The 19,098-nt window shown below is 31.6% G+C and overlaps 1 protein-coding gene and 1 non-coding gene across 2 annotated transcripts; both read right to left on the bottom strand.

The window, feature by feature from the left end:
* Positions 1-3,565: 3,565 nt before the first annotated feature.
* On the bottom strand, positions 3,566-3,638 carry TRNAE-CUC (transfer RNA glutamic acid (anticodon CUC)). The gene has a single exon. It is a non-coding gene; the product is annotated as a tRNA-Glu (tRNA).
* Positions 3,639-6,254: 2,616 nt separating this feature from the next.
* Positions 6,255-7,921, bottom strand: LOC18434878 (uncharacterized). Its single transcript, XM_020667585.2, has one exon. It carries the CDS (start codon positions 6,822-6,824, stop codon positions 6,351-6,353), a length of 474 nt encoding a protein of 157 aa, XP_020523244.1. The 5' UTR covers positions 6,825-7,921; the 3' UTR covers positions 6,255-6,350.
* Between the last annotated feature and the right edge of the window lie 11,177 nt (positions 7,922-19,098).

Consider the following 19,098-nt stretch of genomic DNA (forward strand, 5'->3'; position numbering starts at 1 on the left):
TGATTACATTCTAGACTTTTCCATCCCCCGAGATAAAGGTGTTTTTGTTCTCTCAAAAACAAAAAAAATACACAAAGAGCCTATTTACTTTTAATTTTTAAATCAATAATTTATAATCACTCTTATCTATGAGATTTGAAATCAAGTGGATGTGAGTAGTACTAGAAAGAACTAGTCAGTCATAGCTCAAGCCGATTAGTCCAACCAACACTGACTTAGTCGGCCAATTAGTGTTGAGTTTTATACTAAAACAAATGGGGGTAAAAACTCTCAAAAAAATTATAAGAAAAATATAATAATGTTAAATTTTATATATATTGTTTTTATATTGAAATATAAAATAGTATAGACATGATTGGTTTCGAACAAAATTTTTAAGCGCACGAAGCAATACTTTTTCATTTGAAAAGTATCATTGACTGGACTAAAAAATTTTAAAAAAATCTTAAATTTTGTGATACATCTCCAGCCATCCAATTTGACATTTAAATGCTAGGAGTATTTATATTCTACTCATATTAAAGATAAATGATCTCATAATTTACAATCCCTATTGGACAAGGGGCTATTGCCATCAATTTATCATGTCCGATTCATGATATCGGATGGTATATATCTCCTAAACCCACATTTGAACCACAATTAAATCAAGGAAAATGGCTTGATATGATTGGAGTCTTATCAGAAAAGGTAATGCCTCACCTCATAACTCATCAAAAATTGCAATTCAAGTGTTGAAAAATCTTTAAATCGATCATCTGAGCTTGAATATTATAGTTTGTGAAAAAAATTAGAATTTTAAGTTCTAAAAATAATATATATTACAACAAATCATCTAGTCCATCCATTTCATCCTTAAATCAATCACCAAACAAATTAATCATCACCAACCATCATTATTAACAAATGGAATCACGAAGCAAATTAATCATCACCAACCATCATTATTAACAAATGGAATCACCAAACAAATGAATCATCACCAACCATCATTATTAACAAATGGAGAGTGGCAGGCCTCAACCCCAATCCTTTTTGGCTTTTTGTTGGCCATATTTCGTGTAAGGCATGCATTCCTTTTTAAAGAAGGGCAACATTGTAACATACAAAAAAATAAGGCAACACCTGTTTCCCTCAAAATTAAAACCTTGCCCCCAAAAAGAAAAAGTGCCCAAAATAATTTATTTTAAATAAATTTGATATCTAATTAACTGTAACCTCTCTGTACCAAAAGGTATGGGTTGGGGCACCTAAAAAAACCAAGTGCAAAACACAATGAATCATATAGAAACTAGTCCGGATCGATGTGTTGGCGTTTATATCATAGCAAAATGGCATTTTTACTCTAATAAATCGCCGGTTCTCTTCCAAATCAGAACGGTTTTCTATATATTGACAAAATCGTCATGGGGTGGCCAATTCCCAAGTCAAAACAGCGATTCTGTGCTGTCAAGCGATTCAAAGAAATGTCGTATGGTTGGTGGGTAAGGGTGATAATACTTCGTTTTGGCATAATAAGTAGTTGAAGGATAGAGCACTTAAAATATATTTTCCTAAACTCTTTGGTAAGGTTATTAATCCCCATGCAACGGTTGCAGAGGAGGTAGCAAACATAGATAATAAACCGGTATGGAACATCAATCTCCATTATAACAGTGTTTATACAACCAATTTATTAATTCGATGTAGTGCTTAGAATCAGTGTATATTTCCAATTCTAAGGGGGATGAAGTTTTATGGGAAATAGAAAATGATGGGCAATTTACAATGAAATCAGTTTATAGGCTTCTATTTTATGATAGAGGGCAATGGTCTATACCCCAGTTATCACAAATATGGAAATGGTCGATCCCTCATAATGTTCAAGCCTTCATTTGGTTGGCTTTGTAGAATAAGATACTCACGGTTGACAATCTAGTTAAAAGAGGGAAGGCTCTACCCAATGTATGTCTAGTGTATATAAGTGATGAAGAATCGGGGTCTCATCTCCATTGTTCTAATTACCTGTTTTAATTTTGAGGGAATTAAAACTGGTAATTTTTAGTGTAAAACATTGTTCTAATTAAAATAGGTAATTCTCCCGTTTTAGTGTAAAATATTGTAACATACAAAAAAATCGGGGTCTCATCTATTTCTAGTGTAATTTTTTTTGGAAAAGATAAGAGAATAAATGTAGTGTAATTTTTTTTTGGAAAAATAAGAGAATAAATGTAGTGTAATTGTTTTTTCGAAAAGATAAGAGAAGAGTGTCGCGTAAAAAGTGAAAAAAGCAACTTTTTTTTTTTTTTGAAAAGCTAAGAGAAAAGTGTAGTGTAAAAAGCTAAAAACAACAAAACTTTTCTTTTTGAAAAGCTAAGATAAGAGTGTATGGTAAAGGGAAAAAATATTTTCAAAATTGACAAGAAGTTAGAAGAGTGTTTGATAACAGGCAGTTAGAAGAGGAAGAAGGAACTTTACTTATTACTGTTTATGTTATGTGTTTGAAAAAAAGTGGAAGATAATTTGAGAACTTTTCTTTACTGTTGAAGTTCCCATCTTTTAGGCATGAATAAAGTTCTATGGTGAACCATGGAACTTAAAAAGGAAACTTTTTATTTTGTCCATGATATATATATATATATATATATATATATATAATTTATATAATAAATATTTATAATATTATATAATAAAAATATATACAATGTATAATATATTATATACTATGTTAATTATATTATATATTATATATTATTATATATAATATATTATAATATTTTATACTATAATGTATAATATATTATATTATTTTATGTAATAAGATAATTTCATATATATATATATATTTAAAATAAATATAAAATATAGTATATCATATATTATAGTATGTTATACATATTATATATTTCTATTTAAATTATTAGCTATGTAAATATAAATATAAGATATTTACCATATATCCCAAGAGTTATCAAACACAGAAACTATGAACGTATTAACTTCCCAGGAAGGTTATCAAACAAAGAAACTATTAACTTCTTAAGTAACTTCTGATTTAGAGTTCTTCAGTAACTTCTAATTTCCAATTCATGTTCTTGCTCCATGTTATCGAACAGGCCCTAATATATTTTTTTAAGAGAAGAGTGTAGTGTAAATTTATTGGGAAAAGATCAGAGAAAATTGTAGTGCAAAAGCGACTATTTTTTTTTTTGTTAAAAATATAAGGGAAGAGTCTAGTGTAAAAAGCAAAAAAAAAAAAACAAATCTTTTTTTTTGAAAAGATAAGAGAAGAGTGTAGTAAAGCGAAAAAACAAAAAAGGATTCTGTTGCCGGGACTTGAACCCGGGTCTCTCGGGTGACAGCCGACTGACAATAAGTGTACAAATTAAAATAAATCATTTATGGAATCTTGTCTTTCTTACTGAATGCTCGCCCAGTCCAGCGTAAGATTAAAAAACCTACCTAAGTCTTTCCAGAAAAGATATTAACTGAACACTCCCCGAGTCTAGCGTTTGCCTGCGTTTGCTGCTTCCAAAAAGATTAAAAAAACTACTACCACAAAAAAGATTAAAAAACTATCAAAAATTTCCGTTGCCGGGAATCGAACCCGGGTCTCTCGGGTGAGAGCCGAGTATCCTAACCAACTAGACTACAACGGATTATTGTATGGTTACGATAGATAATAAAGTTCAAGTCTTAAATTACTGAGTGACGCCGTACATGCGTGTATTCTATTTGTGTATTACACGTTACACTTCTGCGCATGTTCATCCATCGTCCATGAAGGATGGATGTAATTTTTATGAGCCTTAGGCCTTGTGAACGCGGACCGTCTAGATGATAGGTTACAACATACGTTAATTTTAACGTTTAAAATCGTAATTTTCTTTCACAACCATGATGATCATGATCAAGATTAATTTGAAAGTTTTTTTTATAAATCCTTGGCCTTATTTTAACTCTTTTTTTTTTTTTTTTTGGCCTTTTAACATTAGAGGGTTTCTATTCCGTTACATACCTCAAATAATATCTTCAAAAGTGAGCATATTACCCCTAACCATGTTTGAAAACCCAAAATAAGTAATGGCTCTTGAGCCACAAATATTTTCAGCAATTTATAAGATACTTTATGAGGAGGTACTTGTGTGAATTGAAAATAAGAAAACTAAGCCATCGAGCCAAAAGATTTCAGGTTCTTGCGAGAGTATATTGGCGAAAGTAGGAGTGATTTTAGGATCCCAATTTTGGAGATGCAATCTCTTCAATCAATATACTAATATCAAAATAAAAAAGAAAAATAAAATCAACTCGAACGCTCTATGTATTTTAAGAAAATAATGGCTCCAATTTATTTGGGGTGAGATCTAACTTTTGAAACTTAAAATTCAAATTTTATATTTTAAAAATAATCAACTTGTGATCCTTTGGTGGCTTCCGTAATTTCATATTAAAAAAAACCCTTCCGCATAGGTATTCTACCTGATGGAGTTGGTGTATAATATGTTCTTTCAGGAGCATACTATACACACTTAATGTTAACTAATTTTAAGTGGGCTGTTTGACCTCATCGATGATTTTATAAGTGGTTTAAAGTTTTAACCCCTTCAATGATATACTCCCTTCTAAATTTATAGGATCCAAACTATTGATACTAGAGGAATGTGCAACACTATTATTACGAGGATAATATCAACTTGATAAAAGTACATAAAATAAAGATTTCACAAAAATAAAATATCGGATAAGAGTTTAATTTTTTAATGAAGGTAACAATTTTCAAGATATGAAAGTATCTCATTTCCTGCGTATCTAGCTTCAAAATATTTACTTGTACGTTTAAATAGGGAAAGTATCAATTAAAGGTCGCCAAATTACCTTACACAATATCTAAAAGTCTCAAATCATTCAATCCAATATTAATTATTATTGCTCTTAAGGTTAATTTCACTCATTTATCTCTTAAAAAATATGATAAAATTGCTCAGTTTCTGGATTGGCAACCTGAACATTTTCATAATTTAGCCTCATTCAAGTAGCCCGAACAAATGACCAAAATACTCTTAATTACATCGGCATTAGTAAAAATACCCATATTGTTTAGATCAGCAATATTTAACTCACTTGTTTTAATTGTTAAGTCCTTGTTCATGTCGAGATCGAGAGAGAGAGAGAGAGAGAGAGGGCCTTCCTGATACTGCGTTGCATTCAGTGTTAGAAAACGTGGAAACAAAGCCCATCCATGGGCCGGGGCCGGGTAACCTGGAACTTGTCCGAGTAGTTGGCCCCAACTGGGCAGGTCTATGACCGGCTAGAAAGGATTAAACAAATTTTTAAAAAATACAAAAATCTCAAAAGAAATATGAAAAATATGTTTAAAGTATAATTAAACATAATATATCGATTAAAAAATGGTGACAAATGGATTTTGAATAATCAATTTATGCCAGGTATTTTAGAAATAATTCAAAAAAAAAAAGGAAAAATGTAAAAATAGGTATTTATGGCTAAAATACTTCTTAATCTTTTCCAAAACAATAGAAAAAATAAAATATTTATTAGAAACAATTTTTTAATGGTTGCAGCATCCATTGTAAGCCCTTGTTCGTGTAGAGAGAAAGAGAGGGTCTTGGAGAGATTGCCTCGTATCCAAACCTTATCACATGGCTCGTCCTAGGTTAAGCTTCATTGAGGTCGATTTCTACACTTATCATCTCCCAATTAATTGGGATCAGGATTCGATTTCTACTTGTTTATATCCAAACGCTTCATATTTTACAATGGCACATATCCGATGGACACTTGCCAAATAAGATACAAGGCAAAAGAACCTTCATAGATCTTTTTATCTTTGTTTCGGCAAATCTACGATGAGGTTACATCTACAAAACTTGTGGCCCAGGAATTCCCCTTGGGGTTTTACCCGATGAAGTAAATGGACACCACACTGCCATGGATGCATGAGATATTTTGGAGTGGACCAATGGAGCCATTGTTGATTTAGGGGTGGCAATGGACCCGGACCCGCGACCTGGACCCTAGGGATGGACCCGATCTGGGTCCAAAAATTTGATGTTTTTAGATCCAGGTCGGAAGAATTGGGGTCCCGGTTCCATATCCTCGGATCCGACCCGACCCATTGCCGCCCCTAGTTTGATTAACTAACAACCTTCTTAGGCTAGGACTCGAAACATGATGAATGTTCAAAGATTCAATCTATGAAGATAAGATTGCCTCCACATATCAACGATATTCATGGACACATTAAGCACTAAAAATACAAAAACGTATTCACCATTCCACTTAAAATAACAAAAAAAAGAATTTTAAAGGCAAAGGCATCACAAGATAGAGACAACTTTGACTTGTTCTTGTCATTGCCTCAATTCCTTAAAAGAGACCCTACCAAATCCCAAATGACCAACGTCTACCAACTCCATCAACACCTTCTCAGCCTCAAACCATGGACAAAGCCTCTCCCCACTCTCACCAGACTCTGAAACCTCTGTTGAAATCTCATCACTGAAACTAATCCTTTGCTTTAATTCTCTTTCTCTCATCCCCAAATCCCCTTTTCTTTTGCAAATCTTCCTCTTCAAAAACCTCAAGGATTTCGCCCCAACCATCCATGGAACCTTGACAAGAGCCAAAAAGAGAATGTCAATGACTGAGCAAGGGCAGCAACAGATGGCCACACAGTCCACAACTATGCCTGCTGTGCATGACCCACAAGAAGAACCAGAGCATTTAACACATTCATTTTCTGTCTCTTCTTCTTCTTCTTCCCCTTTTTTCCCTTGAAACCCTCTCATTCTCTTAATCTCATGGTCTGGTCTTAATGCACTCATATCTTATTGAGAGTATAGCTCAAAAACTCAAAGAAAAATGGTCATTAATCCTTTGAGGAAATACAGCTCAAAAACAAATCTTGTTTAACTAAGATCATGAGGCCTTTATCTGACAAAATCTGTGAAAAATGTGCATTTGGAGTATCATTGAAAATAAGATTTTCTAGCTCCTTGTTCATGTCAACTAATGCTAAAGAATTTGGTTGTGTAAAATCATGAGGTTTATAACTTGGAATTATGAAGAGGAGATCATAAAATAACCAATGAAAGAGAAATCAAATGAAAATCACCCCAATTTGAAGTAATTTCTAACCATTAAATGGGGGAAAATTGAATGAGACAGGACGAAAAAGAGTCCATGTTTATGTGGTAATCAAAGGGAAATGCCAATAAAACAAGGGAATAGATTGAGTAAGGAGTTCTCAATTTGAAAAAAAAAGAAAAAAACGAGGCTAAAACAAAGTGAAACAAGAGAAAGAGACGACCACACAAGAGAAGCAAGAGAAGATTTGAGGTGAGGGAAAGTGGCTACCTTTGATCATTTCTCATCTCTAACAGACTTTACTATTTGCAAGTAAGCTGCAAAAGCCATTGAGGAGAGAGAAAAAAAAACCATGGAGGAGAGCGAAAGAGGCCACCCCCAATTCAAATTGCGCTTCTTGCATTGAAGAAAACCCCAACAAGGGCCTTGGAAATTCCCCTTCTTCCAATCACCGCCATGGCACTTTTTCTTATACTTTCTCTCTCTACATTTGCAGTCTTCATATAATCCACCACCCTGTAAATCTCATTAATTAATTTTGGGAGATCAGTTTCCATGTTTCCGAGGTGTGAGCGATGTTGACAGTCCTGTACTTAAAAGCCATGCCCCTGCCTTTCTTTCCTAGGAAAATCTTTTAATGTTTCTTCACAGAACGCTGAAAAGTTGGAGAGAGAGAGAGAGAGAGAGAGAGAGAGTGGGTAAACATGGGTTTTCTCTTCACTGTGAAGAGTCATGTGCATGCTTAATGTTGCTCTAGATCTCCCCAAACAAAAAATGGTTTTGTTTATGGCTCATCTGCATGTTTTCTCTTATTTTTTTCTCCTCTTTCATCGACTATTTTTACAGCTTCTGGTTTGATATATTAATTTATTAGGTGCAATCTTATTTAGAGAGAGAAATGGTCATGTGCAAGCATAGTCATACTATAGATCGCCTGCAAGGAGCTGATTAATTTAAGTGTCATCTCCACTTATTTTTTACTCTCATATAGTATTTAATATATGGTGAGTGAATATGATATTCATTTGTTTATTACTTATTGCTTATTTGGAAGGATTAGAGAAGTCAGATACATGTGGAGATGAGAGGTGATGCAAGGGTTTGGAGAACCGAGATATTCCTTGTGTCTACACGTGTGGCCTGGGTCTTGCCATGGATGAAGCTTGGAAGCTGCACAAGCAAAATTTTGTTAATTTAGAGAGAGAGATCACACTCCACAGAGAGAGATCAACCAAAATTAAGGCTGGGAACGGACCGGCCTGGGCTAGTCCATGCCGGTCATCATTTCCCTTAAGCTGGCTTAGGTGCGGTCCTCTTTGGCTTTATCACTCCGGGTAAAATTAAAAGAAAATAAATTAAAAATAAAAAAAATAAGACCTGGGTTGAACTGCACCGGACTGCTCTTGTCTTGACCGAAATCCTAATTTTTAGATCCGGGTCAGGTGGGGCGGTCCACTGCAAACCCCTACCTAAAATTGCATGTTATGGACTTTCACAGGGAGTGAGAATTAGGAGGGCCATCATGGGCATCTTAAATTCCAAAGCCGGGTTGGCTTTCGGTGGAAAAATTCTTTATAAAATGATGACATCATTTTTATTAAATAAATAATACTACGCCTCCTAATCTATCATTTATTTGTTAGGAAATATTTCCAAGAGGATACTCCTTGCTTACACGTCAACTCCTCAAACGTGACGCTGACACTGTAAACGGTGCGGCTACATTGCCAAATTATACTATAGTTTATATCAAAAATTGAGGGCGTATACTATGTACCCGCGGGAGTATAGTTTATTTCTACTCCCTCGTCCAAAAACCCTAATGGGGAGGTTTTTTTTAAGAGTAATGATCATATGAGATCCTACTACACCCATATATATAATTGAACTTCAAAGGATCACTATTAAATTTAGTACAGATCTGTAGTAAAATTATCACATGCCTGTGGGACTTGATCTTTTTAGATGTGCTAAATTTAATGGTGATCATTTGGAGTCCTACACACATCTATGTGGTAAGGTCTCATAGAATCATCACTCTTTTTTTAATAATAACACTAGATGATTATTCTCAAAAGAAAAAAAAAATTAAATTTGAATTTTATGATACTTAGATCTTATCATCTAAACCTTGGATGGTCTTTATTCAAGCTCAAGATACCATTTTTTTCAAGTGCAGACAATTTTTTTTATTTTTTATTTTTTATTGAAGTTAATTTATGGGTTTAAGAGATTATATCTAAAAAATTTAGGGTTTTAAAATTAATTTTAGGTGGGGTTTACCTGAGGGATTAAATCGACAACATACTCCAGTAGGACTATAAATATCTTTTGACTTTAAAATTAGGCGAAATTTAAAAAAATCTTAATTTATTTTCAAAAATTGAAAATAGACCCATTTACATATAGGGTGCAGTTTGCATACCGATGCATCCGTAGGTGTAGAGGCAAACCTTCAAATTTTATCATGGTATAAAATTTTGATGTAAAATGTTTTTAGAATTATCTCAAAATCTATTTTCATACCTAATTATAAAAGTTTAAATTTTAAAAATAGTTAAAATCAAGTAGATCCATAAACATATGAAAATCTTGAAAATGGAGGGTGTAGATAATATGTTGTAAAATGCACTATTTCTGAAACTTAAAATCTTTTTATTTTTTATAGTCATATATCTCTATGTCGAGATGATCAATCAAAGGGTTTTTCAACATTAAAACTTCCTTTTTCGAAGGATTTTTGAAAGGCATCTGTAGTTCTACACTATAAAGCAGCATCCTTAATCTATGGGTTTAAGAGGTTATATCCAAAAAATTTAGGATTTTAAAATTAATTTTAGGTGGGGTTGACCTGAGGGACTAAATCGACAACATACTCCAGCAGGACTATAATATATTTTGGCTTTAAAATTAAACGAAATTTAAAAAAATCTTATTTTATTTTCAAAACTTGAAAATAGACCCATTTACATATAGGGTGCAATTTGCATACTGATGCATCCGTAGGTGTAGAGGTAAACCTTCAAATTTTATCATGGTATAAAATTTTGATGTAAAATGGTTTTAGAATTATCTCAAAATCTATTTTTGTACCTAATTATAAAAGTTTAAATTTTAAAAATGGTTAAAATCAAGTAGATCCATAAACATATGAAAATCTTGAAAATGGAGGGTGTTGATAATATATTGTAAAATGCACTATTTCTGAAACTTAAAATCTTTTTATTTTTTATAGTCATACATCTCGATGTCGAGATGATCAATCAAAAGGTTTTTCAACATTAAAACTACCTTTTTCGAAGGATTTTTGAAAGGCATATGTAGTTCTACATTATAAGGTGGCATCCTTATATAAACTTTTTCCTTATACAATCTATTTCCACTTATAAATGTATTTTAATTTAAGAGAAATTTACATAAATATCATTGGTGGAATTTTAATATTATTTTTAATATTTCATATTTTACGCTCATGTCCTACATATTTTGTTTTAGTTATTATTAGTTATAGGGGAATATATATATATATATATATATATATATATATATATATAAAAGAAAAGTCTATCCAACGCTTATAGGCGAAAATGAACAGTGATTTTACCTACCCTCATCATCATCCAAAGTTCATCACACGGTCACGATTGTTCGGTAGTGTTTTATTTTTCAATTTTTTTTTATAAATCGGAGTTACCTGAATTTGGAGTGTATGTACATCTCAGTGCGGCCCACCTAATAAAAACATAAAAAATAATAATTCGTAAAACAATATTGACCAAAATATCCTCGAAATGTTTTGAGGGTATTTTGATCAATTTTTTCATGTCTAATATTTTTTTGATATTTTTTTTTATAGATTTTCTTATTTTTGATGAACACACGCTCCAAATTTTAGGTCATTCTTATTTTTGAAAAACAAAATGAAAAATAAAACACTACCGAACAATCGTGACCGTGCAATAAACTTTAACAATGATGAGGGTAGGCGAAATCACTGTTCATTTTTGCTTATAAACGTTTTGTAGTATCTTCATATATATATATATATATATATATATATATATATATATATATATATATATATATATATATATATATATATATATATAATATAGGAAAAAGTTTATATAAGGTTGCAACCTTAAAAATGTGGAACTACATATGCACCTCAAAAATTTATTGAAAAAGATTATTTTAATGTTGAAAAACCCTCTAATTCATCATCTTGACATCGAGATCTATGATTATGAATTAAAAAGGATTTTGAGTCACATAAATAGTGCATCTTACAACACATTATTTAGACCATCCATTTTCAAGATTTTCATATGTTTATAGATTTACTTGATTTTAACTACTCTTGGAGTTTAAAATTTTATAATTAGATATAAAAATAGATTTTGAGATAATCCTAAGAATATTTTACATCAAAATTATATGTTATGATAAAATTAGAAGGTGCGCGTTAATTGGATTGTTTAAGGTTGCAACCTTATGGAAACCACACCATATATATAGGGTGAGGTTTGTATAGAGCCTAGGCTCTAAACCATCAAATTAGAGCTTACTTTCAAATAATGTCGAGAAATGTGGTTTCAATATTGAAAATATTTGTGATAGCCTTAAAATATATTTTCATTTTTATTTATAAATTTTGAAGCCCAAAAAATAGTTTAGATCAATAGATCTATGAAAACTTAAAAGTCTTGAAAATTGACGGTCTAAAAATACGTTATATAATACACTATGTTCAACACTTGAAATCCATTTTTTTTTCTCATGTCCATGCATCTTGATATTGAGATGATCAATTTGAGGACATTTGGGCATTAAAACATCATCTTCTAGTGAAATTTTTGGGGTAGGCTCAAAATTGATTTTTTAGAGCGTCGGCTCTATATAAACTTTTTCCACACACACACACATACACACACATATATATATATATATATGGAAGATACTATAAAACGCCTATAGGCGAAAATGAATAGTGATTGCGCTTATGCTCATCACCGTCCAAAGCACTGTCATGATTGTCCACTAATGTTTCAATTTTTAATTTTTTTAAAAATTAAAATGATCTGAAATTTAGAGCATGTGTACATCTTAGCGAGGTACACCTAATAAAAATATGAAAAAAATATTTCTCAAAATATAAATTGACCAAAATACCCCCATAAATGTTTAGAGATATTTTGTTCAATTTATATTTTACGAATTATTTTTTTTATATTTTTATTAGATTGACCTATTTTTTATGGACATATGCTTCAAATTTTAGATCATTTTGATTTGTAAACAAAAAAAAAAAGAAAAATGAAACACTACCGGACATCTGTGACCTTGAGATGAACTTTTGACGGTGATGAGCATAGACAAAATCACTATTTATTTTTGCCTATAGGCGTTGCATATATAGGGCAAGCTTTCTATGCTTCCCCTACAACACAAAAGTTATATGCTTCCCTTTATCCAGCCATCCATTCTAAATGAAAGGCTAAGGTTGTCTGAATCACAATGTCACGTCTCTATACTATTTTATTTTTCATTTTTTTTTCTATAAAATATTTTGACACCAAATTTTGTACGTCCAATCCTCTATTAAACTCACACCAGCAAAAAATATAAAAAAAATATTTGTAATAAAATAAAATAACTAAAATACCCTTGAAAGATTCAAAAGGTATTTTGATCATTATATTTTATCGAAAATTTGTTTTTAATATTTTTTATAGGTGACCCCCATGAGCAGATGGCACGTACCAAATTTCATATTCATACAATTTGTATAAAAAACTAAAAATAAAATACTTTGAGATGTCGGATCTAAGATTAACCGGTGAGTGGCTCTCTTGATCAAATTTGGATGGCTGGATGTAAGGGAAGCAAAGATCTTTTATGTTGTCGGGGAAGTATAGAACCTTTCACATCCATATATATATATATATATATATGAGCATATGAGCCCAACACGGCTTAGATTCAATCTGGGCCGATCTGACAGTCACGTTCATTTCTTATTTGAATTTTAATTTATTTTTTTTATAAATCCAAATCATTTAAAATTTTAGGTTGCTTTTTTCTCATCAAGACGCACCTAATAAAAATATTAAAAAATGTATTCGTGAAAAAACAAATAACCAAAATACCCCCAAAACTTTTCTGGGGTATTTTGATCAATTTATTTCATGTAAAATATTTTTTTGATATTTTTAGAAGATTTAACTATTTTTTATGAATACACTCCTAAATTTCAAGTGATTTAGATTTGTAGAAAAACAAATTAAAATTAAAACACTATTAGACATCCGTGATCATCAAATCGGCCCAGACTGTTGTGCTCATATGTTCATATGAGCTAGTGGGTTAATCCCAACTTTTTCTATATATATGTATATATAAGAAAAGTCTTCCCAACATCTGTAGGTGAAAATAAATAGTGATTTCGCCTATCCTCATCACCGTCCAAAGATTACGATTGCCCAGTAGTGTTTTATTTTTCATTTTTTTTCTACAAATCAGAATGATATGAAATTTGGAGTGTGTGTACATCTTAGTGAGGCTCACTTAATAAAAATATAAAAAAATTAATTCGTGTAAAAATATTGACCAAAATACCTCTGAAACTTTTCGGGGCTATTTTGGTCAATTTATTTCATGTAAAATATTTTTTTTGACATTTTTCATTGATTCGCCTATTTGAACACATGCTTCAAATTTCAGATCATTCTGATTTATAAAAAAATATGAAAAATGAAATACTACTGGACAATCGTGACCGTGCGATGAACTTTGGACGGTTATGAGGGTAGGCGAAATCAATATTCATTTTTGCCTATAGGCGTTTTGTAGTATATATATATATATATATAAGCTTTGTAATTTGAAGGTCGTGAAGTTTAGATTATCCCATATAAATGTAATTTGAAGGGTTGTGAAGTTTAGATTATCCAATATAAATATTGGCAATGATTGATTTCATGCAAAAGTTGTATAATAATATGATGTAAGAACCTTCAAAAACCATGTTATGACCATTTGTTTGATTCAAATTTTGAACAATACACTCTTTTCATTCTAATGAATAATCACAAAAAAGAAAAATTTGAAAACACAACTTAGAAAGCATTTGTTTAGCCCAATTAACATAGACCATTCATTTTGGTGAGATGCTTAGATCTAGGCTTTAAAAGGATTTTGTTCATTTCCAATTTTTTTGGATAGCTTTATTATCATTAGATGAATAATGTTAAAAAAAGAAAAAATGATTTTGAATTTATAAAGGTTAAGATCTTGAAATTCACCAAATGAATGGTCTAGATTTGTTTTTGTAGGGACTCATTTTGACCATATCTAGGGTTCCAATTGAATTTTTTTTATTTTTAAAATTGATTATTGAGATGAAGAGAGCGTTTGCCTAAAATTTTGGATCATACAAATACTACAATATATGGTTTTCTAGAAGTATCGTTGCATTATACTATGATACAACTGTTGCATGAAATCACTATATAAAAGAGGCTATATTTCTCACTATGGTATAATGGGGGGCAGGCATACTTCTCGCTATCGAAATACCCCTAAATTTGTAAGGTATATTTTATTTTTAGTTAAATAATTGGTCTAAGAAGGGTAAGGACTTTGAACTTTTCCTTAACTCGTCTCATACCTGAGTAAAAGAGCTAGGTTGTGTTAGGTAAGGAGCCAATGTAAAGCTTTGCCAAAACTTATCATGATGATTTCTACTTAAATAATTTTTCATTTTTTAAAAAAGTGACGGTGAGCAATATCATCACAAAATTTAAGCTCAATTAGAAGTAGTAAAATGATAAAATTGTAAAGTGTAAATGAGAAACTAGAAAATGAATCCCTTTTTTTTTTAATCGTAAATCAAAATCAGTTTGAAACCTTATATTGCATAATTAAAATACACCTCAAAAATCTATATGAAAAGGTTGTTTTGATGTTGGAAAACCATCTAATTGATCATCTCGGCATCAAGATGTATGGATATGGAAAAAAGAAGAAGAAGATTTTAAGTCCAAAAAATAATTCATCTTATTATTTGGACCGTCTATTTCAAAGATCTTCATGCATTTGTAGATCTACTTAATTTGAACTATTTTTAGATTTTAAAATATTATAATTAAAGATGAAATAGATATGGGTGTGGTTTCGATAAGGTTGTGACCTTAAACAATCCAATTGAGGTGCACCTCCAAATTTTATCATAACATGTAATTTTGGTGAAATTTTTTTTAGGATTATCACAAAATCTATTTTCATATCTAATTATAAAAATTTAAACTTTAAAAATGATTAAAATCAAGTAGATCTGTAAACATATGAAAATCCAAAAAATTGATGGTCTAGATAAAGTATTGCAACATGCACTATTTGTGGGACTCAAAATCTTTTTTTCTTTTCATATTCATACATCTTGATGTCGAGATGATCAATTAGTGGTTTGTTCAACATTAAAACAACCTTTTCCGAAGGATTTTTGGGGTACATCTGTAATTCTACATTTTAAGGTTACAACCTTATATAAACTTTTTCCAATAGATATTCGTGCTATCTTGAGAATTTTCAACACCAAAATTACATCTTATGACAAAGTTTAGAAATGCGCCTTATTTTGATTGTTTTAGTTTGCAACCTTATGCAAACTATATCCATTTAAAAATACTCCTTATATTTTATATTTTATATTCAAGTCTCACCTTTTTCGATTGAGTATTTTATTTAAATTTTATTATTTGACTAAACTTAAATTTTTGGCATTCATACTTCGCATCCTGATGTGCTTGTAAAAAAATACTGAGAAATATAATATAGTTAAACACAAATGAAAAAACATGCTTTCAAAATTTAAATTATTAGAGGCATATCTTTTTGGTAGTTTTAACAAATTTGAGATCAAAATTAAGCTCAATGCGATACACATAAGAGAGAAAAAAAATTAAAATGCAATATGCACTTTAAAAAATGGGACTTGAATGTAAAATATAAAATAGCGATTATTTTAAAATTTTGACAATAGAAATATTATTTTTTCATAAATTTCTCAAATATAAAATATTTAAGATATTTTTGAAATTCCAAAGATATAGGGGATATTTTTATAGATTTCGCTTAAATTTGCCTTGTGCATACTACTTCACCTTTACACACATGTAAACAATAAAAAATAATTTAAAACAAAGAAAGTTAGCACAATACTCGTACATTTTGGTGATATTTTGGATTTTTTATCATTGAATTAGTTTTTTTATGTCTTTTGTATGTGTGTTATGGTGAGAAATATGAATGCCTTAAATTTGAACTTAATACAATGTATAGAAAAATTAAAAATAAAATATCATATATGCTTCCAAAATTAGGACTTGGGTGTCTATTAAATATGGGGATCACATCCTAGACACCATTTTAACTTTGTTGAAAGGAGCTCACACTTATTATTAGCCATTATTTCAGATTTTAGATTACCAAAGGAGGTGTGGGAACCAATTGTAAAGAGAGCGAACGTGAAGTTGAATTTATGGAAGGCGAATAACTTATCTTTGGGTGGCAGAATCACGCTTTTTAAATCATCTATTTCTAATTTACTCATCCATTAAATATCTATTTTAGTAATGCCCTAAGATATTATAAAGCAGATTGAACAATTAATGTGAAATTTTCTATGGGGATTTGTTGATGGCAAAAAGAAGTACCATCTAGTGAGTTGAGAGAGGGTGTGTATACCAAAAATGAGGGTGATTTAGACATTTGAAAGCTTAAGATTATGAGCCAAGCCTTATTTGCTAAATGATGGTGGTGATCGTTAGATAAGGAGGATTATCTTTGGAAGCAGATTTTGATTGGCAGATATGGAGTGGACTCATTAAATTAATTTATTGCAAGGGGTAGAAGCGGGTTGAGACAATCCCACATTTGGAAATCGATCATCTCGATGTGATCATTTATGGTGAGACATATTAGATGGTTTGTGGGTAGAGGTGGTGACGTTTTTTTTTTTTTTTTTTCGCCATCAAAGATGGGCCTCTGAGGTGGTGCTGAAATTTGTTTATCCTGATTTATTCCAAAGATGCTCGAGTCTGATGGCAAAAGGTGAGTGAGATAGGTGCAATAGAGTTTCTATTTTCTTGGGACATTACTCGTCGTTGTATTCGGATGCCTGCTTTGGTGTAACCAACTATCTGAATTGCTTAAGATGCCAGATAATATGCATATTTCTATCGCGGCAAGTGATGATGATGATTATCTCTTTGTATTCTTTTCCATAAATTAATAGTAATAAAGGGGTCATGGGGTTACGTGTCTTAGAGATGATAAATTGAGGTGGAAGCTGGAAGTAGGGGTGTTAACAAGCCCAGATGGAATGTGGGCTTTTAGGCTGGGTCCAATTTGGGTTGGATTCGGGATGGCTCAGTCTGGGTAGGGCGTTTGGTAGCTTGGAGTATTTTTTATCCGGGCATGTCCTAGAACCCATCCTAGCCCAGTCTAGGTTCACTTCTTTTTGTAAACTTTAAGAACAAACTTTACTTACATGTATAAAAGGCCCGACTCAGCTAGGCACCTTTTTTGGGTTAATGTAGGTTCAAACCTAGTAGGGCTTGGACCGAATCCGTCATGTTAAGGCCCTTGGAAGAAGTAGAGAATGAAATACAAGAGACGGGATTCGGTTTAGGAATCCCGTTATCCGGGGTCCTTTCGATGACCCCCAATATCGGATTTTTTAGATTAACTCTTAAGATGGGGTTGAGCCGAAATTTGGGTATTAGTGTACCTTGTTGTGGTATTTCAAGTTCCCCAATGGGTGTTGCTCACAAATTTGGGCGCTCCTCAGTGTGGGCTTCCCAACCCGATCCTTGAAGAGATTTGCAGAAGGAAAGTTGGTTACTAAGTGCTCCTCGAAAGTTTCGAGTGGATTGAAAGTTGTTGGGGTGGGTTGTTTGTGATGTTGGAGTATGACCACTAAAGCTTCATGACCACCATAGTGTTCATGATCCCTCTCTTACATTTTAATTTTAAATATATTAATTATATTATATATTTGCTATAATGGTCTCATTGCATTCAAATCTTTTGACCATCTTTTATGGTATATTTCATTATCTTTTTTTCTTTTCGTTGACCACCCATCTCTGATATTCTAACGGTTACATTAAACCAAACATTTTTCTTTAGGACGAAAGAGAGAGATAATAATAAAAAAAAAGAAAGTCTTAGCTATTGAACTGGGTATAGAGAAATTTGAAGCATTGGATGCAAAACCTGTATATGTGGCAAGGGAATAAGCTCTAATACTTATAAAAAGGGTTCACTCACCCATTAGAAAATAACAGAAAAATCTCATAATCAATCTCTCTAACTATCCAAAATCCTTACAACAAAATTCATGTTATATATTTCTCTCTCTATCATTTTATAAATATTTTTTCTTCACTGGTATCATAGCCAAGTTCTTTTCTTTGCGGGGTGCTGTTGAACTTCGGAACATTGTTTCTTTCTCTACTTTTTGTTTACAGGGGACACGCTATTACCACCTGCAAATGTACGTAGGCACGGCTCCACTGATTCTCTTACTTCAAAGCAAATCTTTTTTCTTTTTACTCGAACATCTTTTTGTCCTTATGTGCTCTTCTTTTGTATTTATGTGCTCTTATTTTGTCCATTGATCTATTTTGCCTTGTATTTACTCCTTAGAGTTACGTTTTTTTAGTATCCATTGAATACAAATTTTTTTTTTTTTTTTTTTTTTTCTGTTGCCTCTATCTCTCTCTTTCAAATTCTTGAGAACCATACTGGCAGGAAAATTTTGTTTTTTGCATCCCTCTCGCTCTCTCTTGACAAGTTTATGCAGCGCTCTAAAGCAACAACCAGGGAGATCTTTTTTTTTTTTTCTATTGCCTCCATCTCTCTCTTTCATATTCTTGAGAACCATATTGGGTGGAAAATTTTGTTTTTTGCATCCCTCTCACTCTTTCTCGACAAGTTTATGCAGCA

The sequence above is a fragment of the Amborella trichopoda genome, chromosome 1 (assembly GCF_054954075.1).
Source record: "Amborella trichopoda isolate Santa Cruz 75 chromosome 1, AtrichopodaSantaCruz75HAP2 v2.0, whole genome shotgun sequence".
Taxonomy (NCBI): Eukaryota; Viridiplantae; Streptophyta; class Magnoliopsida; order Amborellales; family Amborellaceae; genus Amborella; species Amborella trichopoda.